The sequence below is a fragment of the Nestor notabilis genome, unplaced genomic scaffold (assembly GCF_000696875.1).
Source record: "Nestor notabilis isolate BGI_N333 unplaced genomic scaffold, ASM69687v1 scaffold1972, whole genome shotgun sequence".
Taxonomy (NCBI): Eukaryota; Metazoa; Chordata; class Aves; order Psittaciformes; family Psittacidae; genus Nestor; species Nestor notabilis.
The window spans coordinates 40,615-67,587 of NW_009917683.1; the positions used below are offsets into that span (position 1 = coordinate 40,615).

Sequence of the window (26,973 nt, forward strand, 5' to 3'; positions counted from 1 at the left end):
TAGCTGTGGAATGCATGTCCTGCTGACTCACAAAAAATAGCAGATCAGTGAAAACAAAGGCTATGCTACACTATGCAAGTAAGTTGCCAAACCCTGCTAAGGTTGCCTAGAAGAAAAATGGTTTATTTTATACATAATACAGTTAGTTGTGCACACTTAAGTATTAAGAAAATAAACCCCAGATCAAACTGGTTTTGTCTGGAGAAGAAAGAGCATTTACCTTGAAAATTAACTGTATTGAGAATTAATAGGAGAGGCATCACTTTCACAACCAGGTAGTAGATGCTACCTGGTCTAAAGTCTAAGAAAGGAATGATCAGCATCATGACATGGCTTCTCCAGTTTACTGAAGGGACATGTTAATGTCAACATAAGTTCTACAAGAATCATCTAGTAAAAAGTGCTATCAATCAGTGTCAGTTTCTGCTCAGTCACTAAGAAAAAAAATAAAAATAATAAAACTGTTAGCAAAGTCAGTCTCTTTCCAGTCTGCTCCATTGGCTGGAGTCTGCAAGCAGCAGAAGACTGAATTCACTAACAAACTATCATGAGCACAAAAAATACCTGTAGCAGAACACGTACACAAAAAGACTAGTGGTTGTTTCTAACATCTGACTTTGGATCATCTAACAGCACTGACCTTGAATAACTTCAATATCTGTGAGTGAAGGTTCACAGTCTGCCAAAGATCCCACCCTAATAGAGTGTCAATCCTAAAATACAGGAATGAAATGCTTCACTTTGAATTGTCATTAATACAAAGTGACTTAAGCTCAGGCTTGCAGCTATAGGTCCAACTGTTCTCAACTATTAATAGAAAAAAAAGTACCTTTGTCTCAGTAAAGAGAATAAAAAAGGATGATTAACTTTGCCCTCCAAAAGCAGTATTCTGAATTTAAAATAAAAGAGCTGCTTAACAAATGTATTGCATCTAATATCTGCATGAAGGTTATCCAGTATTATTTTGCATTCAATGAGAAACATGGCATTCAAGTCTGGCATTAATTTTGAATAGGCTGGTTCCATCTTTGGCAGTGCTTTCTTCATGTGATTAGGTACGTCCCTGTCTGTGCTTGTTTCAAAATTGTAGATTTTCTCCTCAGAACAAATGCTATATTGTTGTCAGAATTTCATGCAGTGTCTTACACCAGAATCAGCAAGCTTGAAAGCTACCAACCACCTATCTTTGTAATAGCTTAGAGTAAATTTGTGGCATGGGAACTGAAAAGTGCCATTCATTCCAGGCACAACAGAAATTGTTGTATTCTTCCCAGTGGGTATCTGCATTGGAAGCTTGCAATGAATGGGATTAGACAGGATAATCACCACTAAAATAAGCAGACCCAATGGCTTTAATGGGATGATGTCCAAATATGCCAGCAATTAATTGGATACAGGAGGTGACTAAGCTACTCTATTTTTGAACCATATAAATAAAACACAAAACTAATCCAGGTTCAAGCAGTTCACTAGAGCCAATGGTGTTGCTAAGCTTTGTACCATATCAGAATTTAGGCCACAGTTGTAGCAGCAATATGCTGAGGAGAAACTAAAAATGTTTTTCCTCCGCTGCCTATTGTTTAGGTAGTTCATGTCTACCAAAATAGCTTTGGATAGTTTCTGTAGCTTCCCATTAGCTTTACAGCTGGAACAAAAAATCCCTTATGACACTGTAAAACAAAATGTATGACACAGAAATAATTCTGTATGTTTCTGCATGCACTGGGCAATTCAGACTTACACAACACTGCAAAATTAGACCTGAAATTAGACACTGCAACACTTTGGTTAATTTCACTTTAAAATGCTGTATGCCCTTGTTCGGGTTTTGTTATGTTCATTTGTTTTAACATACTAATACAGAAGTAGTTTCAGGGACAAAATTAAAACTGTCTTTCTACAAGGTCATTATTGCTGCTCATATTAGGAGCAGTTCCAGCTTTTATTCATATATGCTGAGCCAGATCTGTACATTGTAATCCTAGAGTTTTCAGATTAGCATTCTTACAACTCTGGGCATCAGAAGGAAGGGGTTTAGTGTTTTGGAAGGAAGAGGATAAGAAAGTGACCTTGTTTTGCAAATATTACGTAATTCAAAAGAATTTACTCTGCAGACAGTACGTCTTGAGATAGGCTGTTAATTTTCCTATTTGCTCTGCACTCAGTTTCAAGAATTCACTTTGTTTAACAGTGTCTACAGTCAAAGCTGTTATCTTTCAAGTAGAGTCTCAAGATTTTTACAGACAAGGGGCTCAGATGTCAATTGAAGGATGGCTGATAATTGATACATTCCAAATATATGCGGAGCTAACACTTCTTTTAAGGCAGCATCAATTCTACCTCTCTGGAAGAAGCTATATGTAGATCCATTATGTTTTAAGAGCAGGTAATATAGGTACAAGAAGAACTAGGATCCCGATCCCAACGCTACTTCCTGATGCGTCAGTCTCTTCTGGATTTTTATTTTCATCTGGACATCTCTGCTCTAAACTAGTGTCTCTGCTTATGTTCTTTTCCCAATTTCTAACAAAGGAAATTTTTTTCAAATTACTGGAATTACATAGGAATAGGGAGGTATAATGAGCCTTCAGCAGATACTACTTTAGGTGGTTCAGCAATGACGGTATCTCAGAGTAATTACAAGATTAAAAGCCACTGTTTTAAGGAGACCTCTCATACCTGACGTAGTCTGCTTTCTGTAAGATGTTGAGTCTTCTTTTTCTGGTAATTTGCCATGTGGCATCTCATGCTGCACAACAAAGGATGCCTGGATCAGATCACAGAAACTTGCTACCTGTGTGCATGTGTGTGACTTTGCCAAAAGAGTAACTTTGAGAGAATCTCCACAGCTCCTATAAAGTGGCATAATGAAGACATATGGTTCTTCACACTTCAAAAATAACTAGTAAAACTCATTTGTTTTCAGGGAACAGAAGAGAGAGAATCAGACTTTTCAGTAGGGGAGTCTCTAGAGTTCCAATAACACTTTTTTATCTTTTTACAATTCAGATTCTTCTGAGGGAGAAATCTCTTCAGACTACAGCTCTCCTTATGCATAAGGTCACTCTGCAGTCTCCTTCAAACAAGACGATACCTATCATGTTTTCATTTAATTAAAGTGGAGGAGATCATGAGAGATGGCTTTTGTCAGCTCATTCCTGTCAGTAGCAGAACAAGCATTTACATTGTAAAGAAGAGTGTTTCTGTTATCTTCATACCCCTTCTTTCTAGGTCTGTTTTCTTTCTTCCTCTCTAGTTTTATTATTTTTCCCCTTTCCTTGATCTCTATTCATTTTCCACTCCCCACTACATATACCAATGGTATCTTTTGCAAAGGTAGGAGAGGAGACCAGAGCAGAGAAGGAAATAACTTTAGATTTCTTTTATTATTTTAATACTGGTCTGGTTCTGATCTTCCTTCCATTTCACTGCCTTATTGCCACCAAATATTGGCTTTGTAAAAAGAGATATGGGAATCTGAAGCTAAGTTTATGTACCAGTGAAAGCTTGCTGTAAGATATTAGTAAGAGAAAACACTTTTTTTAGCTGGCCCTAGGGTATTTTCCTAGTCGACAGCTGGCCTAGTTACCATGGAAAAAAGAAGAGCTGGAGGGCAGGCACAGTAGGAAAGTGAGGCATAGACCTATGTGAAATTAGGTTGGCTTAGTTTACAGAGGCTTGCTGAAATTAATTTCTCATTTCAGACAGCTTGTTGCTCTTTCATTGCTTTACATGGTTTCATCTAAATTTACATGTCCATCTTAGTTCTGCTGAGACATGTTCAACTCTGGGACCGGGTCTGGATAAACTTTTGAACAAGCTAAATACCCTTTTAATGAACCCCTAACCAAGAAGGCGTTACTTCTTAAGCTTTTATCAAGGAAATCTTACATGACTCTTTTCAGATCAAACTGTATAGTCTTGGGGTTAAAATTCATAGATTTTAATGTCAGAATAATTTAAGGCAGATATAAGAATGAAAATCTGTCTTGAATTCCTGATTGTACTTGCTAGGTGACCTTGGCAAATTCTTTAACTTTTCTATGCTTTGGATTCCTTTCCAAGGGGGAAAGGATTATTTACCTTCCCATAAGATGCTGTATTTGTTTGTAAGCTGCTCTTGTATCACAGCCATGGCAAATAGGTCTGTTAAACAACATTGCCACCTCCTTCCTATGTAGTACTCCTACAGTAGCCCTGAGCATTTTTTCACTCATGAGAAAAGCAGAATTAAGATTTAGTTGTTGTGATGAAAACTTCAGCTCTAGTTCCAAGATTCACAATCGCATTTGTGGAAGTACTATTGCAGTAAGCAGATGCCATATTTCCATATGTCCCGAGTCAGGTAAACAGTGGAGCATTCTCTCCAGGGGCAGTTACTGCATTGGCACAAAAACTTTACATCAGCCACCTGACACAAAATGCTGATGGGACTTTGAAGTTTAGTGGCTCTGCTTTAGGTATCTTTCCTGCACTCAAAGTGCTGTCCTTATGCTCAGTCCATGTGAAGGTACAGATGGATACTGGACTGAGTGGCAGAAATCATAACTTTTCTCTCTTCTCCCACCATACACATGCTCACTTTTTGCTGCCTGAATACTCCTCAATCGACCACATTTCTCTTTAGATGTTTACTCTGCTAAGTGAGCAAAAATCTGTGTGTGCCAAAAATTGATACGGATAAGCATCATATTATTTCTACTAGCAAAGCAGTGGCAGTACTCATGGAGCGACAGCCATGGGTGAGCCCTGCAAAGCCAGGTAAATTACTATTTAAACCTCCTTTAAATTCTGTTGAAAAAACTCCTGATGATAAAGCAGAGCAACAGCAGGAAACTGCATGTGTCAGCTTTAAACCGATGCAAAAAATGGTATTAAAATGGGCTGTTACTTAAGTGACTTTTCATTTTCATACCATGACCAAGCAATGTACTTCTGAGTGACACACAGAACAAAGTACTGGCAATTGCAAGAATATTTGCTATGATGGCTGCTTAAATTCATTTTGACAAACTGCTCTATCAACAAAAACACATACATGAGATCTCTGGGTTATGCAAGTCACTCAGAAGCTGGCTAAGCAGAGCCTATTAGAAAAGTTTAATTAACAGAAGATGCTTTTCTTGATAGAAATCATGGCATACAATGAAATGACATTGCGGAGAAGGCTAAGTAGGAGTATAAATACTGACTTCTAATACCAGACTCAACAAAAGAAATGCTACAGGTCAAAGTAGAAATTAGCTGAACTAGGTAAGCAGAATTTTATCAGCTGTCATTATGCCAAGCCCTAAGAAGCACTGAAATCTTGTTTACTGTCTCTGTGCCCAGTGCTCACAGGATAATTGTTACAGGTAGTAATGCCCTATTTCACAGCCAGAACTCCACTTCCTTTGCTGATGTACAAAAGAGGTCTTCCCTCAGTTAAAAGTGCAGAATGTGTTACACCACTCATGATGAGGGGCTCTCAAGTTAATCCACACCCACAGATTTGGCTCTGGAAATCCCCATTCAATCCCCTCTACATTAGCCAAGAAGGCAGCTGCCACACTAAAGCTAATAAGCCTGATTAATATCAATTCAGTAAATTTATTTTTTTTTCTCCAGACATCAGATGACTTTGTACTAATCCAGACATTTTTACCCATTTAATATCAGATGACATAACAATTTCTCATTTAACACTAACTGAAAACTACTGTTTTCTTATTCCAAAGAGTATTTCCTGTCACTTAGAACTTATGGCTTTTTATATGGTTATTTTTCAAATAATATCATCATCAAATTTCATGTTTTCTGCCTAGCGGCAGAACTTCTACATCCAAGCATGTGAATGGTGACTGTGGGCAGAATGGAACAACCAGGTAATTTCTCTCACAGGTTTCCATTTCAGCAATTTTTCTTCATATTTTCCATTATCTATTTGTAAAGCTTCGGATTGAGAAAGATGAATAGAAGTATAAAATCCAACTCTTTTAGCCCCTCTTTTTTGTTTGTTTGTTGTTTTGGGTTTTTCATTGTTGTAGTTTGGGGGTTTTGTTGTGGTTTTGTTTGTTTATTAATTAAAGAATTCTGGGTTTGTTCAGCTTGCCTTCGAGCTTGGTTTCTTCACGCGTTACAGAAGAAAGTAAGTGCACACCCCTCCTGCTACGACATTTGCTCTTATTCTAATGCAAAAGATAAAATCCCACACTGGCTACAACTGAATGTCAATATTTATATATCAAGGAATTGACCAGAGGTAGGAGGAAATGTACTTCACTACAATCTGGGTGAAAGACAGTATTAATATCTGTGTGATGGAGTGTTTCAAGTGGCCCGACATTGTCATCACTGATGGCAAGCAGAATTTCTCGGGGCTGAACAGTTCATTTGATCATTCTTGTCTGTTTGGGACTCTATCCTGTGGTTTTCACCATGATACTGTCTTCCAGCTGATGAAAATGTAAAGTTACTGAGGAAAGACTCCATCCAACAAGTGATAGCTATCACCAAGTTGTTTATTTAGGAAACACTGATATCATTTTCAATCCTTCCTAAGATGAGAGCACGCTTTCTACAATACATTATCTAAGGACCACCCATGGCTCAAGAATTGAAGGACTGTGGAAACCAAATCAGTAAACAAGCCAAGACAGTTACAGAATTAATGTGTAATTTACAGAAACATGCAAGAGCTGATCTCAGGAGGAACCTCAGGAGGTCCTCTGTTTTATTCTCTGTTTGTTCCCAAAAGCAAAGCTAGCTCTGATATTGGATCTGGTTGTTCAGAGGGCTTGGCCTCGGTAGGAGATTGGGAAAGTTGCTGAGACAGGGGAAGGAATAGTGGTGCAATATGACGATGGGTCCTCAGAACATGAGGCAGTTTCAAAAGATATGACCTAACGACAGGCAGGCCTTCAAGGATATGGTGGTTCACCTTAGGAAGTCTTAAAATTCTGTTGACCATCATAACTTCTTTGGAAGTAGCAATAAGAATAAGTGGGCAAAGAACTGCATTTCTAAGTTGTGAATTTCACCCTAGTCTGCCTTAGTCCCATCAACTGAACTGCAACTGAAAGGCAATTCCTTACAAGCACTTCCAGCTGGGGCCCAACTGTCACAGGAACAGCAAATACTTATATAGATTAATTTTAGGGTATGAACAAAGATTTCACATTACTCTTTACAGTCTCTAAACCACATCAGCCAAAACTATGCTTGGGTACAGAGCAGCAGAGATTGGGAGTATGCCTACGCCACTGCCTGTACAACATTCTTTTGCATGTTTGCAATGCAAAACTGTAGATGCTTCTTCCTCTGAATGAACAGCTGACTATTTACTTACCACTATTTGACCTACAGTCTTTCAGGTTCTTAGAAAAGCTGTCAGGCAAAGGAGGACAGTTCAGTCAGAGTCAGGATTTGTGTGAAATAATCAAGTACGAGTCTCCAGTGGCTCCTCTGAAAGCAAAGTGGATGGCTGTTTGCTTTCAAGAATCAATAACTTAGACTGAGACAGAAGCACAGACCGGTTACATATCTAGGCACAAGGGTCTCCAGAGGAACACAGAGCAATATAGGCAATCAAATCAAAATTACACTATATAGAGAGGGGAGAGTCATGGGACAGGTTATACTTGGGAATAATGTTTTTTTGCACAAGTGGTTCTAGATCTCCCAGTTGTCTCAGGAGCTCTTCACCTGAATCTGAACTTCACAGCTGGGAAAAATTAACTCTTTTTTCTTAGAGAACAGAGCAGATCTATATTACTTATTGTGTTATTTATCTCTGCCCTCCTCTTGCTTTTCTGCATCCTTCCTTGTACAAAGATATTTTGCTTTGCTATCCTTCTCAGTTCCATCAGTGACTACTCTTTACCCCTTAGCCTGCCTTTTTTTCATCACTTCATAGTTCTACAGTTCTATGCAGTCACTGGGAATACTGTGGCAATTCCCTCCTTTTCCAAACCAAACTTTACTGAGCAGTAAAGACTGCTCAGACTTCCCAGCCTGAGGGAAGAATTGGGATTGAAGCAGAAGAGACAGAAAACTTTGCAGAGCCAAGTGGAAGGAATACTGTTTCAACCCTTCCAACTGGCAGAAGCATGCTGCTTTGCCCATTACATCCTCTACCCATTTCCAAGTGAATCTTGTAGAAAGCTTTCCATTTCCAAACATGAAACACCATAGATTAGATTATAAAGGCTGCACGCAGGAAAGCATGTGCACCAGTGTACATGTACCTGTAAATATAAGACCACCACTGCATACATGTCAGAAAGCACTGCTCTGGGAATGAACTGCAAGGAGGACTTCGGGAAACAGTTATTTTAATTTCACTGGGTGACAGTCTGTGAACAATTGCTGGGGGAAGCTGAACACAAAACCCAAGCACTAACGTAAGGGAAAAACGTTTCTGGTGGGTTTTTTGTTTGTTTGTTTTGTTTAGGTTTTTCTTTTTTTAAACTACTTGGATATAAGCCCTGCTACAGAAGCTAGAAAAATGAAGAGTAAGAAACATAGAACATGATTTTATTAAGAGATATGTTGAGGGCTGCTTTGTTGTTTACACTGAAATACTTAAGAGTCACTCTTTATTTCTAAGGATTTCAACTCTCCAAACCATTTATTAGGTGAGATGAGAAAGGAAATCTCAGTTTGTGAGATAGGGATGGTGCTGATTTGAAAAGATCATCCACTTGTGTATGTCCTATTGCTTCTTTATTCAAGTGACACTTTAATTTTTTTATTGTGTTTTACTATTGTAATAGCTCGCTCAGCAGTCTGTCCCTTTTTAATGGGGAGGACTTTACTATTCTTAGTTTTATTAATAGGATGCTTCTTTTACTTACTTATTCACTACAGTTTATCTAGATCCTTATAAGGGAAGCAAGAACAGTCGGCAGCAGAGAAATCCTTTTTCTAGTCTGGGTCAGGCTATCTTTGAAAGCCATCTCATAAGACATCTTAAAATTCATCACCTCAGCAATTCTTCTCGTCATTAATAATACTAACAAAAGATATGGCTTTATTTCAGTTTGTTCATCCACACAACAGAACATGCACCACTCTAGAGATGCAAATGCTTCACTGCATTTTGCTTCTGTGGCTCAACTGCACCTTTGAAATTCAGTCCTCTAATTTTTCCTCTGATGAGGTAACAGCCAGCACATTATTTTGCTACTCTCTACTAAAATCTCAACTGAGTAGAAGCAAAGTATGAATAGAAACAAATTTGTATCTACCTCTTAAAATTTTCGGTGAAGGTAATTTGTATTAGCTCTTTGAAAGGAAGATAGACAAATGAAAACCAGTATCTACTGCAGCACTGAACCTTTGATCAAATTTACAACCAAATAATTTCCTGTATACAAACTGCCAGCAATTGATACTGTCTTAAACCCCACCCTCCACTTAATAACTCTGGGTTTTTTTCAACATAAACAAATGGGTTTTCTCTCAAGTAACAGCTATCAGCAAACATCAGCAGCCAGGGGACATACTGCACAGGTGAGATACCAATGGTATTTCACAAATCATTATGTTTAAAAGATGGTGTGTTTTCAAGCTAAGAAATAGACAATCCGTTAATGGTTTACAATTGAGCAAATCAGATGAACACCAAAAGGAGATGTACCTCATACAACAACCTTTATATTAGGGATTGTCTTAAAATATGCATTGCAACTCCTTTAAGTTGAGCTGAAAAAATGCTGGGACTTGCTTTAAGATGAATGGGATAACTTTCAACAATATATAGGGGGTGGATGAGTGTAAAATAAATAATTCAAATAGCTCAAGATGGGACTCACTGGGTACTAAGAATTTTTTTTTTAACTTCATCTGGCACTTCATATACCATTTGAATGCATCTAAGATCAATGATTCTGTCAAAAGCTCTGATTTTGATGAACATTTTTCCAACAAAATTCAGTGAAAGATTTGTAACTACTATATCTTAATCTTCCAGCCACTCATTATTGATATAATATTATGATGACACATCTCTGAATATCTTCATACACAAAAAATGGAACTTTTCAGGGAGAAAAGTAAATTCTTGTAGCTCAAATTTCTTTCTGAAACAAAGAAATAATGCCACAAACTTTACCAAACAGAATTCTGTGTATTTGATAGACACCACAGTGAAAGCTAAAGAACAATTCAGCTGTCTGTCTCTTGACTGATATGTCTACTGCTTGTATGAACTACTGGGTTAGAATTTTACAGGCTTTAGATTTGGAAGGAAATCTTAATTCTTTTAGATTCACTGGTCACTGTCTTATTTAACTCAAGGGTCCAACATCCATCAATTTCAACCAAATGGGCTCTTTGCCAAGAAAACACTGAATGAAACAATGTGAGACATGGTCTGTTGCTTAATTCCTCTTGCTTAAAAGGAGGTTATTACAACATGTTAGCAGTGTTCAAGCAAAAGAGCCATGCAAAGACAACTCATCTGACAGTTCTTTCTTTCCTCTCTCAGCTTATTTTTAATTTGGTTCCCATCCAAGTGACAACATTATGATTACAGGCTAATATAGCATTTAATATGGGTGAGCATTCAGAAAGCAATTAATGTTTAAGGAAATATTTTCAAACGGGTTTTATGAATTTAATCCTGAAATACTCATCATGTGCAAATACCTAGAAATACTGAATTACAATATTTCTGCACAGTTGACCTGGCAGGACCTTTTATCTTCTCCCTGGAAATACTGCTTTTTATTCTTTTTATTTATTCATTTAATTTAAAAAGTGTTAATATTATATTTAGTTTTACATTAGTGACTTTTTTCCCCAGAAGAACTCCCATTAGTCACAAAGTAATCTCCTATTAAAATATGTACTGATGGATCATATTCAACAAACTCTAATCCATGATTCTCCTTTTTCTGGTCCAAGGCCCAGCCTTCATTCTGGTGGAGAATGATAATTAAACCTCAAAATATCAGCCACAGAAATACACAACTGACAGCAACATTGAGATGACCACTAATTCATCACACTGAATGTCCTGTATCCACTTGAAGCCTCTCTCTGCTTATTCATACTTTCCCTAAAATATGTCAACAGAAAGTGTTCAGAAATAGGAACGATGTACTAAACTCAATCCTGTCAGACAAGGCTGTGATCAATTGCATGATAACTATAAATGAGGACTCCCAACACATCAATCCAAGAAAATCAGCCTGCACTGCATGTATTCAAGTCATGCAGTAAGAACTTTGCAACACACGTTCAAAAAAAAAAGTGGATTGAAAACAACTCTCTAGGGTAGCTCAAGACAAATTTTGCCAAAAATTGGTTCAAACAGCCATAATTAAAACACAAAAGCTTGCTAAGCTAGAAAAAGACCGATAACAGAGCCAGACTTATAAAATGTTTTACATAATCTGATGCAATTTTGAAACATCTGCAGATTCATTTTGCATACAATAATTGCCATTTATAGAAAAAGCTCTATACAAAAGACATCACAATGGTTTCCAAACATTCGCAAAAGTTAAAAGCTGAAAGTGCAAGCATGAAATATGAAGAAAATAAACTTTTTAGATGTTATATATGACAAATTTAGAGTGAGGCATCCTTCCCTAGTATTTCACCTCAGCAATCAGAATCAGGTACAGTGGCTTTGTAGCAGAGAAGCAACTTGCTGGAGGATCCCTCTCAACTGCAGGATTGCTCTTGGGTGAACAAGGCAACATTTAACCAGTGACACACACCAACAGCTGCTCAGGTGAGAACCACAGGAGATTCTCCATGCTGTTTACTTTCCCACTGAGGATTTCACTATTCAAAATCACTGCAGCCTGATATGGGAAATTTACATAATCTTTAAAGTGCAGCTAATGTTGATAATTATGATTTGCACATTCCAGGTTATTAAAGTTGGTCACTCTTCATATATTGGCCTAGCTCGATGAATACCTAAAGTAAATTTAAGGGTAAAGACATAGCTTCATGGATTTCTTTCAGTCATCTTTTTCCAGCAGTCTGTCATAGTGTAAAAACCAAAACAACTCCTCCACATCTATCAAATTCATGACTGAAAATTATCCATTTGAAGTGACAGAACTAGATGAATGTTTTGTCAAAAGCTTTCCTGATTTATTGCTACTCTGGTTTACATCCCCAAATGTTTCTCTGGGAGAAGCAAAAATTATGTGAGGTATCCATCAGGAAAGATTTTGGTGCTCTGTCTTGTTTTTGAAGTAAGCAACAATAAAACATTCTTAATGGAAAAAAAGATGAAAGGCACAGATGAAAGCCTCGTGTGACATCTGCTCAGCGCCCTGCTTTGAATCCCTCCCTCAGCAACACCCACTCCGCTTCCTCAGTCCTGTTCAACTCCACAAGCAGGTCATTATGATCCATCAAATCCCAGTATCAGCGACACTGTAACAGACGACCAAAATGGCCTGTTCAGTCCTTTCTACAGTAGATATCCTAAAGACAACACCCACCTTTCATATTCAGTTACAGCATTGGAGGGGTTATGACAGATACAACTTGAAGCTAGTAGGGAGTTTTCCAGCATAACTGAAAAATTAGATTTGTCAGCTTCAACATTTTTAAATGTAAAAGGAGCCAAAACAAAAATAAATCAGACAAGCAGTGTTTGGAAAAACAATGTACTGAAAAACGTTTTCCTTAGTGCTACATTATAAATCACAAAACAGCTAAAAGAATTAAGGCCAGTTGTTTCTTTTTAAATTTCTTTTTCAGAAATCTTTTCTCTTCTTTAGCTAACTTTTCAACTGTAAGTAGGTTCACTTGTACACATACATAATGGTTTTTTTTCATTACAGTAATATGCGCTGATAACTTTGGCATTTACAGACTTCTTTATGTTGTACTTGACAATGTTAATCCTCCTCAAATATGATTTTTGGCACAGAATTTCCCCTGTTCCAAAGGAGACACACGTACACAGTTATCTCTATGTTCAGTAACTTAACTGCAGCTGAATACTTGTCTGGACAAATACAATTAATGACGTGACCAATCATGCTTCATTCCATTCTTACCTCAATAAATGAACACAGGGGTACCTTTCCTCTTCCTTTTCATGCTTGTACCCCATTTGGAAAAACACATAGCATTCCTAGATTTCTAAACATTCAAGAACACATTCATTCTACTAAGAATCATTAAAATAATTAAAACCAGACGTGTTATTTATGCCCTTTGTCAAGGATTCACCAGATTATATCATATTCACTAAATTACAAAAAGACATACCTGTGATTGCTTTTTTAATGGTTAAATGGATTTCTTTTCTTAAAAGCGTCATTTTTCAGCAGGGTGGGAAAACTAACTCCCTCTTTATATTTAAAATCTTAAAATGCCGTGTTCAGATTGTTAACCTTTCCCAGTAGTGTTTGCAATTATGTTTATTATTTTAGTCAGAATATTTAAATTTAGAAAGCAAAATCAAAGCATCTGCAACATTTTTGCTGTTTGGCAAACAAATTTTAAGTGCAAAGCCATTTAAATTAAATAAGTGAACTTACTTCTAGCAAAACATATCATGCTCTTAGTCCCAGAGAGTAACTGCCTCATTAAAAGGCCAATAAAGTCAATGGAAAAAGTCTCATAAACTGCAAAGAGGTATGGATTCAGACTTCTCTTCTTTGTACATGGAACAGTATAGACACCAAATTTACAGATATTCCTGCTAAAGGGTAGAACCCCTGCAAATATGCCTGTAGCTTTGCCTGAACGTATTATTTCTAGCATGTAAACCAGGCCTTTCAATTATCCCAGTTAGTCTGTGCTTTAGGGTGTGCTTTACATGATTAAAGAAGAGACCCATGGAACACTTGATGAACCTGGAGCCAAATGGCATAGATGCAGTATATTTGCAGCACACAGAATGAATCCTCACTACCCACCACTGGGTCTTGGGTCTCCCTGGAGCACTATGGGCCATACCCTGTGGTCACGAGATACAATCCTCTGTGTGTGCATCTGAGCCTATAGCTTCAGAAATACTGTGATGGTTATGTTGTAGTGCATAAACAGTACAGAGATTGAAAGAGATGGAAGGTCAGTGTTATTTATCTCAGATGGTTCACATAAGCATGCAAGTTTGGGTAGAGCCGTGTTCTAGGACAGAGTGTGTCAAAGCTGGTGCGCTTTTGCCCATCTTGTCTTTTATAGGGGTGGTTCCTGGAGTGAACTACTCCCAAACTGTGTTCAAGATCTATCTTGGAGAAAGCAGTTGAAAAGAGTGCCAGAGAGAAAGACAGCAGTTACAAATTGTGGCAGACCAAATGTCTAACATGTGGTACTGCTCCCCAGTCCTCTTGTACTGAGCAGTACTGACAGGCCCAGGGTAGAGAGACATTGACAGCAGCTCATATCTCCTTTTATCAATTCCAGCTATGGTCACAGCCAGTTCATTCATCTTCCTTTAGAGCCAGAAGAAAGTAAGTCTAAGTCTAAGATAGTATTTTTTTTTAAAAATCTAGAATATTTGAATTAAATGCAAGACATGGATCTGTTGATTTAAATGTACCATTTGCCCACTCATTCTGTAAATAATAAAGGTTAAAGCCAACAAAGAGTTACGCTACTTCTTTGTGCTTCTTCACAACAAAATCTCTTTGTTTCATTTGACACCATCTTATTCTAAAACTGGAGTCTGACATAATTTAAAGTCTGTACATTAGGAAACAAACAATTATCTGTCTGTTTTCCAAGGCAGTAATCCAAGTCCCACATGGCTAATAATGAAGCACTTAGCACAGTAGACGGTTGAATCATTATCTCACAAAAATAATGTTCTAATGGTGTTATTTACTATACACTTAAGTAACTAGAGAAAAAAAGGTCTCCAAATTATTGGCATTTCGTAAGTAAGAATTATGAGTTCAGAACTAAAATCCCTACATATGAATCCTCTCTATGGTTGAGGTTCTTTACAGTCCAAAACACAATGATGACCACATCAAGTTCTCCGAATTCAGATGAAATTTATAATCATCCCTTGGTTGAACAACACATTACAATCAGAAAGTTTGTAACACTGAGCAACTCCAGACTCAAATCCTAACGTAAAGTAGCAAAACAACTGACCAAACTGGCTATTCGCAGTTACTGATGTGAGTAAACAATCTTTTGATTCTGATCAGTAAAAGGACCAAATTAACACAAAACAAAATAGACATCTTTTGTATTTACATCAATGTAATTTTAATGGGTTGGGCTTTTCAGCCTGCTCTACACAGCTATTTAGGAAGTTCAATAATAATTAGCAGACTTGATAACTTCTGACTGTGGGAGAAAGACAATGTCCTCCAGAAAGAGCTGGAGGATGGCTGCCTGTTTAATGTTCAGATAATTAGGAGTGTTGGACAGATGAGTATCTGCTTGATTTATTCCTTCTTTTGAAGTCTTCAATTAAATTATGGTTAACACAGACCAGTTTTGACAGCGAAAAATATACTTCCTTTCAGAAAATATGAAGCAATAATCTACTGCTCCAATGCTGGGGTGCTGAATGAAACTAAGTGATAAGGACTTTGGAAAACACAGTGTTGAGAGACAAAGCTCCCAGTAGTACAGAATTTAACTAGAGTCTTTTTTACACTTTTACACATTGCTTATGTTCTTTTTGCTTCTTACAGCTCTTTTTTATATAGAAAATGAGATTAAAATGTTATGTTCCAGCCTTGAAATCAATAGTCTAATCACATTGTTTTCAGTGTGCTGGATTTCACTAACAGTTCCTTTTTAATCTCATATTCTTACTTATCTACAAGATGTGTACTGGAAAAGATAGGAGGCTACTCCCTTCTTTCTTGGTTGTCAGTCAAAATATAGTTGAGAAATGCAGTAAACTAGGAAAATTCTGTAAAGTTTTAGTGACTTAGAAGACAAGCTACAAACAGACCTTTTGGCTTCAGCATGGATTTCACCTCAGTTTTGGGTGAAATTTTGTTTTCTTGAGCTAAACATACCAGATTCTCATGCTCTGCTGAAATTTACAAACACCTCCACTCTTCCAGGACAATGAAGCCTCTTTCTTAGCACCACCTCCAAGCAGCTGCCACAGATCCTAGAGGACACTATACTTTTCCCCATTACTCTATCCTCCCGTGGAAGGCAGCCATCTGTGAGACATACTCCTGGCCCCCTGCTGCCTCAGCCAGATGTTCCAGTTGTATGCTGCAGCTGCCACCTTTGAAAGTCTCTGAAACTAGCAAAAACACTCAAGCAACTGGGAAACCAATTGTCAGGCTACCAGAGACAGATAGACAGGGGTGGATTAAAACACTAACACAGAAGCTGACCAAAAATACTCCTGACCTACGTGTGAAATGCAGTAGCAAGGAGATACACAAAGACTTTAAGTGAGCAGAAGGGCCTACAGGGGCTCAAGCAGGTTTCTTTCCCCTCAAGCAACTTTCCTGCTTTGCTAGAACCAGTTTAATAACTTCTCTTACTACCATAGCTCCAGGGAATAGGAAAACTTGTTCAAAACTAGAATTAGAGTGAATTTCTAAAAGGTAGTGGGACAGGGTCAATGTTACCCATGCTTTATGGGCATTAGGATCCTTGAAATAAGACTAAAATGGGATTTAAGTGGTACAAGGGTCCTGTGCTGGCAGTATATGTGTGGGCAATTTTTAGTCTCCTTGAGAAGGGGAGTGAATTCAAAAGTACCAGTGAGGAACTGAAACACTGATGGAAGCAGATGGCCCAAATTCCTCAAGAGTTTAGAGAGGGGAAAAGTTACACATGATAAGAAAACAAACACCCACACAGAGCGTGTAACATCAATTACCTTTTCATTCTACGTAGCAGAATTAACAGAACAAATTTGCAGCAGATAGAAGCAAAGTACAGTCTAAAGCTATCCTGATTTACAATAGCTGAAGAAATGCCTCAGAACTGAATATTCTATTTGTTCTGGCCACCTTTGCCAATTACTGTCTCATAATTTTTAAATAAAATCTTCAGACAAACTTATCACTGCTTGATGGAAAGGAGTTGACAATTTACTACCCAACATTAATAATAATAAGGTGATGAGCTAGTACAACATTGTTGGGTAGTTTCTTATCTCTGATGTGCAGGGAAATAGAGTAAATTTTAAATAACTGAGATATTACTATATTTGTCATTAAAATAAGTTAATGTTGACAGTCAACACCATTTCTGGTAACTAGTTTCTGTATTCACAATAGTGTTGTAAAACATGGAAGTTAAAATCAGTTGACTTTTCCCCTGTGGTTCTGAAATCATATCACCATTTTTCTGAATTGCATTAGAGCCTTCTTTTTAATGTTTTATTTTGGGTGGGCACAATGTTGTATTTAATAGTGGAATAGTAATGTCATTCACTACAATTAAAAATAAATATGAACTTGTTACTGAAGTTTGGTTTTACCAGTGCGTGCTTCTTGATTGCTAATTTGGTAATGAAACAGAATGTAACACTTGAGAATAACTGCATTTCTTAAAAGAAATTGTGAGTGTACATGCACACACGTGTTCCCTACATTATTAAATCACTGAACTTCTTTTAAAATCTCTTTAGAGATAAATAGAAGAAAACTGCTGTTTTCCATTACTTCTATAAAGACCGGAATTCAATTTGTGAAAGAAAACCTTGATTAATTAAGGTTTTAGTAATAAAAACTATGAAATTACTGTTAAATTTTCTAAGTAGAATTTAGGACTTGGGAAATTGCCTTGTAAAATACTGGAACAGGAATATTAATAATTACATTAAATGTAATGTTAGGCAGAAAACAATTTTCTACTGAAGAACACGGTGGAACAGAGAAACCAAAGGAAAAAGTGTATAGTGTGAATACAAGAAGCAAAATTTTAAGAGATGTGTGCCATATTAAAGTTCTCAGTTTAGACTGAAACATTTGAACAAAAAAGCTAAATGAAAGAGGTACCCAGCATGAACAGGGCTACTATCAGCTGAAAGGCAGAGAACACAGTGAACATTTAGAAGTATTCTATTTTATGCTGGCATGAATAGTTATGCTATATATTAAGCTATACATAGAATAAATATATTTTGCCACATTAAATTGTACTGTGCCATATAAGGACATCTATTACTAAGGATGGAATATCTGCTCTATATTACACAACATTGCAGTATTAGACAGATTGAGCAAAATTTGGGAAAGAAATGGGGATCCACACAGGTTTGTGCTGCAAGTTAAAGAGGAAGATGACCACAGATACTTAGTCATTTTAGTTCCAAGAAGAAGAGAGGAGTTAAAGAAGACAGAGGCAAATTGATGATATTCCCACTGTCTGCTGAAATCTCGAAGTAATTTCTAATTGCACAGGAAAACTACCAACTCTTTGGGCACATTTAAGAACTCTAGGCTGGACATTTAACATCCAGTATGACTCAGATTAATATAAGATAGCAGAAATTGTCTTAGGCCTATTTGAGGGACTGCCAGAAAAACAGCTTGTTAAATGTGGTTCCTCTTTATTTGACAGATACTCTCCTTAGGCATGTTATTGTTATCCTACTCATTTCAGTGAAACAAACACATTAATGACTGTTTTATCCCCACTAACACTTCCAGAGATCATGCAGGTATGAAAGTATGACTCTGCTCTTTATGACCTCACACTTCATCAAACAAATGATTACATTTTGAGTTCTTGTCTTTCCTGTGCAGGGAGGAAAGCTTTTACTTCAAGGGGTCTAACCCAGTTTAACTGTAAATGAAAGCTCAGTTCATCCATCATTACTAAACATGAAAAAAAAACCCAAACAAAAAACCCCAAACAAAATACCAAGAGTTTGATTTTCAGATCATAAGGCAGTTGTTCAGATGGCAGAAAGCCACATTTCTATTCAGAAAGCTTTGACATAACAGCACAACAAACAGAATAACCACTGCATGCAATAATACATTTAGAGAGGTCCTTATATGTAGAAGTATGGTGAACAGCACTTACTGTCAGGACTGGTACATCTTCACAGTCACAAAAAGGAACTATTGGAAACTCTACCATCACAAGTCAGACTGATACGCAAAAGGTAAGAGATATACTTTGACACACAAGAAGTCTGACAACTTCAGAAGAGGTCAGTGAAATAAAAAAATCAGTATCCTTTATAAGTAAGCTAATGATACTTGGAACTTGCAAAGTTTGAGGAAGATTTTTTTTGGCTCAAACCAGAAAATGCAAAAAAATACAAAAGATACCTTACTTAAGTAAACAGAACTTCCCCTCTCCTTCCTGCCAGGGTGTTATGAAATGAGAGGTTTATGGTCGCTCAGAGAATGACCATTAGAGGTATTAGCAAGAGCAGTTTTAATATGATTTATAAATGCACGACTTAACAGAATTCAATGAAGGGTTCACTCTATTACTTAGTAGGTGGATGAAGCATACAGAGGAAAACTGAGGGAAAATTGAGCTAAAGATGATTGATACAGAGATCAAAGACACAAAGGGCAAAGGAGACCCTCCTGTTGAATCATGAGGTTCAGAATAGACCTCCTTGCTTTCTAAACTCCTCATGGAGCCTAGGTGCAGCTGGACCTAATCTTAGTCTTAGACTTGGTCAACAGTATTCATCTAAAGGGTGACGCACCACCACAGAGGGGCAGGATGAAGGTAGAGATACGTAGGTGTTTTATGCAATTTACCCATACCCAGTACTGAAAGGGGGATAAAAAAGGAGCAAAACCTTAGCTTTTCTGTTTGTTTTAAACAAAAAGAATCATGGATAAAGTTCTCTGTAACAGAAAATTACTATGGTAGTAATGGTAAATGATCTTACCAGTAAAGCTGATGGGCCACTTGGATGCTCTGAAGAGAACGATTCAGCAAACAGCAGGAGTTTCACTAGAGGGCTTTCAAGACTCCACTCAAACTTGACCACCTAGCAGATAAATCAATAATAAGAATCACTCATATGTTGCCTTTTATCTCCCCTTTATAACAAAATTAATATATTATAACAGAAAGTCCTTAGTTTGAATGAAGTAATCCAACATATGGAGAATGCCCTAGTAAGGCAAAGAGAAACAAACATCAGGCACAAATGTCTGCCACTGATCTGTAAGACAGGCAGGTATCCTGATTCTGGCTGTGTTAACATTCTTGTAAATACGTAGCTTTTCTTCCACCACTTAAAACTATCAATGCTTTATTTAAATTTTTATCAGATTACCTGGTTTGCCAAGTAAACTTATTTGTGAAACAGAAGCTGTGGAAGGTGAAAGGTCATATAAGTGTGCTAGTCTGTGAAAGCTATAAAGCTGTACAGATTCTACTTCTTCACAGTAATGGAGTAGTGGATTGCACATATATATTAATACATACATACATACATATCTGTGTACAGATACATGTACATCTACACAGATATGCGTACATATGTGCATGAATTTATATACATATACATTTTAAAATACACAAAACCCCCTAAGGAACTCTGGAACATAAAATAGTAAGCAATCCATGTGCACAGTGCTACAAATTAAGGGGATAAGCTTTCAATAGTTTCTCCGTAACTGCAACACACAGGACCTACTCAACCACAAAGTGATTGCTTTGGAAGCAGTGGGCCCATAACTTGTAAAACGTTAATGTCTATTGAAATACAATGTACACCAATAAAAAGTCAATTCCATACCCAAATTGCCCTGGTTACTCTGTGCTGACAAGGATTTTCCCCTTATATGCGACATTAAGAAAACTGTGATTTAATGAAACACCATTTGTTTCCTTGACTGCAACAAAGGCCTACAACCACCAGCCCCTGGTCTGGTGGTCATAGAAGCATTTCCCTTGTTAACATGTCATTTTTATTTGTCTTTATTACTTGAAAATACTTTCTTTTAGTATACAAAAAAGTTCAATCAGCATGCCAATATGCTTAAATTCACTTGAGTGAAAACCAGTCTATATCTCAGCCTTGTTGTTAATTCAATCATTGCATCAACTGACCAACTTTTCTTTTTTATTCCTCTTACAATGTATCAATCGAACAGAAAGAATAAGAAGTATTTAATGAAGTTATTGATCTGGACAGAAGCCTTCTTTGGATATCAATTTCTTCCTTACCTGAACCAGCTGTGGGAGGTATTCTAATAATTCATCATTTGACATATTTTCTATTTGTTGGACTGCTATTCTGCGAATATCTTTATCTGGAAAACTAGAGCAAAATAAATAGGTATCATTAAGAGCTACTGAACCACTGCAACTCTCCTGAGCTCTCAGTGAAACAAAATGTTAGAAAAACAGCTATTTTTCTCAAAATGGAATAAGAAAAAGATCAATTCATTTGCTTTACTGTAGCAAAAGTCAAGAGACACATAGCGGATAACTTCCTTAATTGGATTGACCGTTACAGTGCCATACAGGGGAAAAAGAAACCCAACCGTGATCTTCAAATACTTTTTTTAATTTGAGCTATTATGTATGACAATTTTCTGAGATATGAAGCAAATTATGGATCTTCTTTTGCTGCTCTTCCTTACCCGAAATAGAAATTTCTGTTCCATGGGAACTTTTAACAGTCACCTGAGGACTTCTTTTTATTTTTTCTGAGCAACAACATAAAAGCTTGAAAATTCCCACATAAAAAAGGTTCATTTGTGATAATTTATTCCAATGTCAGTTCTTCTGGTTCATATCATAATAAAATAAAAAATATTTTTTAAACAGAAGTGATGTTGAAATGGAAAACGTGTTTTCTTTTTATCTTTTCTAAAGGAAAATTCAGTAAAAAATCAACACCCTCCCCCAAGAAAGGCATCAAGTCAGTGAAAGAGCCATTTCTGATGGGAAAATGATTGGGTATTCAGCATAAGTTGTATTCTTAACAAATTCTGGTTGAAGCCAGAGTAGCTGTAGCCTAATATTGATTTTGTGATGGAGCTTTAACCACAAAAATGATAAAAGAGGAAAACACAGTGTAGCAGCAATGATTAGAAAAGGGACAGCAGGCTGGATAATATAGCTGGTCAAAACATTGCCTTTAAAAAAGGAAAAGAATGAAATCTTGATATAACCTGACTGATCAAAACTGACTCTTAACAGAACATTAGTTCTTTTTATCAGAGAAAAAGACAAAAAGTATACAGTGTTTCTTTTTGAGAGCTGAAAATTAATCTTTAAAGGACTTTTTCTAAAAAAATAAAATACAAAAATAATTCCACCTTTTAAATGTGTTATATTTGTAACATTAATCATGTTACATAGAGAATTTCACACACACAGAAGTTGCCTACATTGGTTCAGTTAGCTGTTCTGCTACTGTCCCGCTTCCACAAGGAAAGGAAACACACAATCTTCTGTGTATGTCTGCTATGTGCTGTCACCTTTAAGTATGTGTCAGTACTTGAAGCTTGTCCAATCTTTTCTGTGTTCTCCTAAGCAGTCTGGAAATGTTTACACAGACCTTTCAGTTACCAGAGCTGCAGAAGTGGTCATCTCTGTCAAAGAGGCAAAAATATCTTCAAACAGCATCACAATTAATTAGACGTTTGAAAGAGCTGCTGCGCTTTGATCCAGTTCTCTGAGGGCAAGTACCTGCCCCACAAAAAGCAGTGAATCCCTCCCCTCTGAACTGATACGGCTATTAGGCTCTTTTAAAAATCTCTGATTTGGCAGTCTAGGCATACATAAAAATGATGGCTAAAGGACACAGATCACCCTGTCAATTCATGCTGGAGAAACTCCTTTGAAATCAGAACCATCATGTATGGCAGCAGGTGTAACACAGCCACCAGAATTACTGCTTTATGAACTCAACACAAAACCAGACTTTTCTCTTCCCAGCTTCCCATTCAGCCCCTCTTGACAACAATATATCCACTAGAAAAATAAATCAGAAGTGAAACATGTGAGACAGTTCCACATTTGTAGCAATGACTGCTCATTGCTATCAAAAGAGAAAAAGAAGAAATTATAAAGGTAAGTGCTCAGAAGTATAATGACACCTACAGCTCTGAATTTGAGCTTTTAAGTTCAATAAAACAAGCTGAAGCAGAACAATACGCACACTTTGATCATCAAATTAACTACAGACTGTCAAAAAAAGTGGATATTTGGAAAAAAAACAGATAACAGTTGGACTTGCTTGAAAGGCTTCGATTTCTGTGCTGCAATCAGCTGCCACCTCTAGCACTTTCCAATCTCCTTTTAACCATGCAGCTCAGGTCTAATTTTATTATTTTGTTTGTCTGTTGTGGTACATGTTTGATTATGTTTTTAATACAGTTTATAATTGTTTGTATAATGCTAAGAGGGCCTTGATGGGGAGAGAGGGAATACATTATAAATAAATTATCATGATAGCCCAAATTAGCCTATCTTGCCAGGATTATTTATTTATCTATTCATGGCAACCTATTAGGAATATGAAGTTGTTACTTGAATATTCACATGGCTATTTAGAACAAAACATATTTAAAGAAGGACTGCATATAAAAAGAAAAAATCCCTTTTATATCCTATCTTCCAATTATGCAATTGCTCCACAGGTTTGTATGCCAAGCATGTATAGATAATATGGAAATCAGTTTTTCCTTTTCCCTTCTCACCTAGTTCAACAGGTTACTGAACAGTAAAATATGCCCTATACAGGCACCAAGTGAAGCAGAAAAATGTTATTAGTTAGTTACTGCTTGTCCTTGCTAGCACCCAACATTTGAATATATGCAAAGCTATTATGAAAAGCCTACCTTTTTACAGCTAAACCAAGAACAATAAAATCATTTTAATCCCAACCTTTCCAGAAAATTCAACTGTTAATATTTAATTTGCTCTAAGTCAAAACTGGGGCTACACCTAAGCTAGCAAAAGTATCTCTAGGAGATGCAATAAGAATAATGATGAGCTCAAATGAATAGGCCCTGTGGTGAAATGCCTACAGGTTAGTTTCCTAACTAGCTCTTGTCACTCTTCTTGAATGAGATTTTCATAGAATCATAGAATCAACTAGGTTTGAAAAGACCTTTAAGATAATCAAGTCCAACCATTACCCCAGGACTGCCAAGACCACCACTAAACCACGTCACTGAGGACCTCATTTACATGGTTTTTGAACACCTCCAGGGACAGTGATTCCCCCACTTCCCTGGGCAGCCTGTTCCAATGCCTGATCACTCTCTCGGTGAAGAAATTTTTCCTAATATCCAATCTAAACTTCCCCCAGAGCTGTTACTTCTTGTCCTATCACTTGTTACTTGGGAGAGAAGACTGACCCCCCACCTCACTACAACCTCCTTTCAGGTTCAGCCTTCCCTTCTCCAGACTAAACAACCCCAGATCCCCCAGCCGTTCCTCATGACTTGTGCTTCAGACCCTTCACCAGCTCTGTTGCCCTTTTCTGGACCCACTCCAGCATCTCAATGCCTTTCTTGCAGTGAGGGGCTCAGAACTGAACAGTGTTTGGAGTGCAGCCTCACCAGTGCCAAGTACAGGGGGCTGATCACTTCCCTGGCCCTGCTGGCTGCGCTATTGCTGATACAGGCCAGGATGCCATTGGCCTTCTTGGCAGCCTGGGCACAAGCTGGCTCACATTCAGCTCTGTTAATCAGCACCCCCAGGTCCTTTTCTGCCGAGCAGCTTTCCAGCCACTCTTCCCCAAACCTGTGGCAGTGCCGCATGGGGCTGTTGTGACGAAGTGCAGGACCCAGCAGCTGATCTTGTTGAACCTCATGAATTGGCCTTGGCCCATTGATCCAGCCTGTCCAGACCCCTCTGTAGAGCCTTCCTGTCCTCCAGCAGATCAACACTCCAAGCCAACTTGGTGTCATCTGCAAATTTACTGAGGGTTTGGTAATTTGTTGGTCATGATTACTAAACTGCTTCTTTCAGCTTGTAAATATTGAGGTCGGCTTTGAATATTTTTGAAAGAATGGGTAGTCAACACATTCTTTTAACTACCCGACAATTTGTGAAGCCCCAGATGTCCTATCCACTGTTGTCTTGAATGTCAGTGTTGGTCAGGGCCACAGGTGCAACAGAAAAATATTTAATTTTATTTGGTTTACCCTTTTCATTTGAATTTGAGCAAACATTTAATATGATCAGGAGCACTAGAACTACAGCAAATATTTATGAACCCAAGTTGTATGACACGATGCTTATGCTAGTCATGCTTATATACATCAAATTATTTGCCAAAAGCCAGTAACGGGGTAAGGTTTAGAAGCACATCTGAGTAAAAAATCCTATACTTCATTTGCCTGGAAACTACACCATCTTGTAGTCTGGTAATTAATCAGGGCTGGACAGTTCTATTCCAGTGAATGATCTCTCAAACTTTTGAGAACTGCATCAAATCTGATTTTAGTAATCCATAAATTAGTCTCAATTAGAGGATGCAATTAATTGATTTTTTGGCTCTGAGACTCAGTGCAAGAGAAATCACTTCAGGCCTGAGAAAAACACCTCCATAGTTTGGATACTAGAGGACAGCTGATTTCCAGGGCTTGCTACAATGAATATGTAACTATTTACACATAGTGAAACCACTGGAAGCAGAGAAGCAAGATGACTATATTACAACAAGGGTAATATTTTTTTATTTATACTTTAAGGGTATTCTCCCAAGAAACAGGAGGTTGTCCATACCACAGCTCATCTGTATCAGATCAATTTTGCAAAGGATTTGAATCATGGATTCATCAGGTTCCTGACGTGGCTGCTGATAATGGTTTCAGAGAGGCAGGAGATTAAGGCATTCGTCTTCCCTAGCTGTTTTATGGTTGCCACCAAAATCTCTGACAATTTAGCTAGAAAAAAAAACCAACTTAAGTCAAAAAACCTTTAACAATGCATATATGACTCACTCTTTCTGGTAACTTTCATCCAGGTTTCCATTTACTTCCAGCTATTGGTTTTGGTTTTTTTTTTTCCCTTGAAAAAAAGCCTCAATAGATAAGTAAACAGAGCTACAGCGTTCCTCATTTATTTGCTTGTCTGCCTTGTAACATATTGTAGCCTTCTTCTTTTGGCCAATTTTATTTGTTCTCTCTTCAGGTAATGAGTACTCCACAACAGAGACTGTGACTTCTTACAAGTTTGTTCCAGGTTTACACACTCAGGGACACTACTGAAAAATAAACAATACATAAATGATAGCTGCAGAGTCCAGTCCTTAGCAATAGGTCACACTATGCAGGACTTCAAATTTACCCTTAGTAGATTGTTAGGTCTCCCTTGAGACTTTAAGATGGTTTCTGTGAGTTCAGTTTTGAGCTGGATGAACATAGATTACAATATGCTTTAGAGGTAACAACAACTTACAGTCTTTAATTCTTTTTATATAGGTAGCCAGTAGGGAGCTATTTGTCTAGATGTACTTTTCAGCTAAATCAGATTCGAACAGAAAACTAAGTGCTGCTGAGGCATCTTGTGGATTAGTGAAATTCTCCTGGGATTTTAATATCTGCCAGTGGTGACTTGATTGTAAATGAGAAATAGATGTGCATTTCATTTTTAATAGTTTTAATATCTTAATTTTATTGCACTGTCTCAAATAACCCTAGGCTGGAAAATATTTGTCAGGTAAATGGAACTGTACAGCTCACTACATTTTCTAACGTGAGGATCTCTGTAGAGAACAACATGGCCTTTCACGACCCATCTTTTAAGTCAGAGGCTTATAACATATCACATATTTCTGCAATTCCCTTCACATTTTAAGTTCTGTTGCATTTTCAGAAAAAAGACTCCGGTCCCATGAAATGCATGTTATTAAGTCTGCTAGAAACAAAAAGTCCGAGCTAGTAAACCTACTGGAATGAAGAGACTACCTAAAAACAAACAAAAAGCCCCGCTCTAAGTAGTAAAGGCTATCACATCATTGATGGGTGCAACTGGTCCAGGAGAGAAAGCCAGAGAAGGGGAAGGGCATGAGATAATTCTGCAGGTCCTGAGGGAATTGGTGGATGTGGTTGCCAAGCCATTATCTATCAAATTTGAGAAGTCATGGCAGGCTAATGAAGATTCTGCTGACTGGGC

At 37.4% G+C, this 26,973-nt stretch overlaps 1 protein-coding gene across 1 annotated transcript in view; it reads right to left on the minus strand.

Moving 5' to 3' along the window:
• PIK3C2G (phosphatidylinositol-4-phosphate 3-kinase, catalytic subunit type 2 gamma) overlaps positions 1-26,973 on the minus strand; it is a gene marked incomplete at its 5' end in the record, with an annotated part of 90,253 nt that overhangs the window by 37,837 nt on the left and 25,443 nt on the right. The window contains 3 exon segments of the mRNA XM_010009347.1: positions 19,769-19,818; positions 19,820-19,870; positions 21,058-21,151. Coding sequence (XP_010007649.1) covers positions 19,769-19,818; positions 19,820-19,870; positions 21,058-21,151 — 195 coding nt within the window.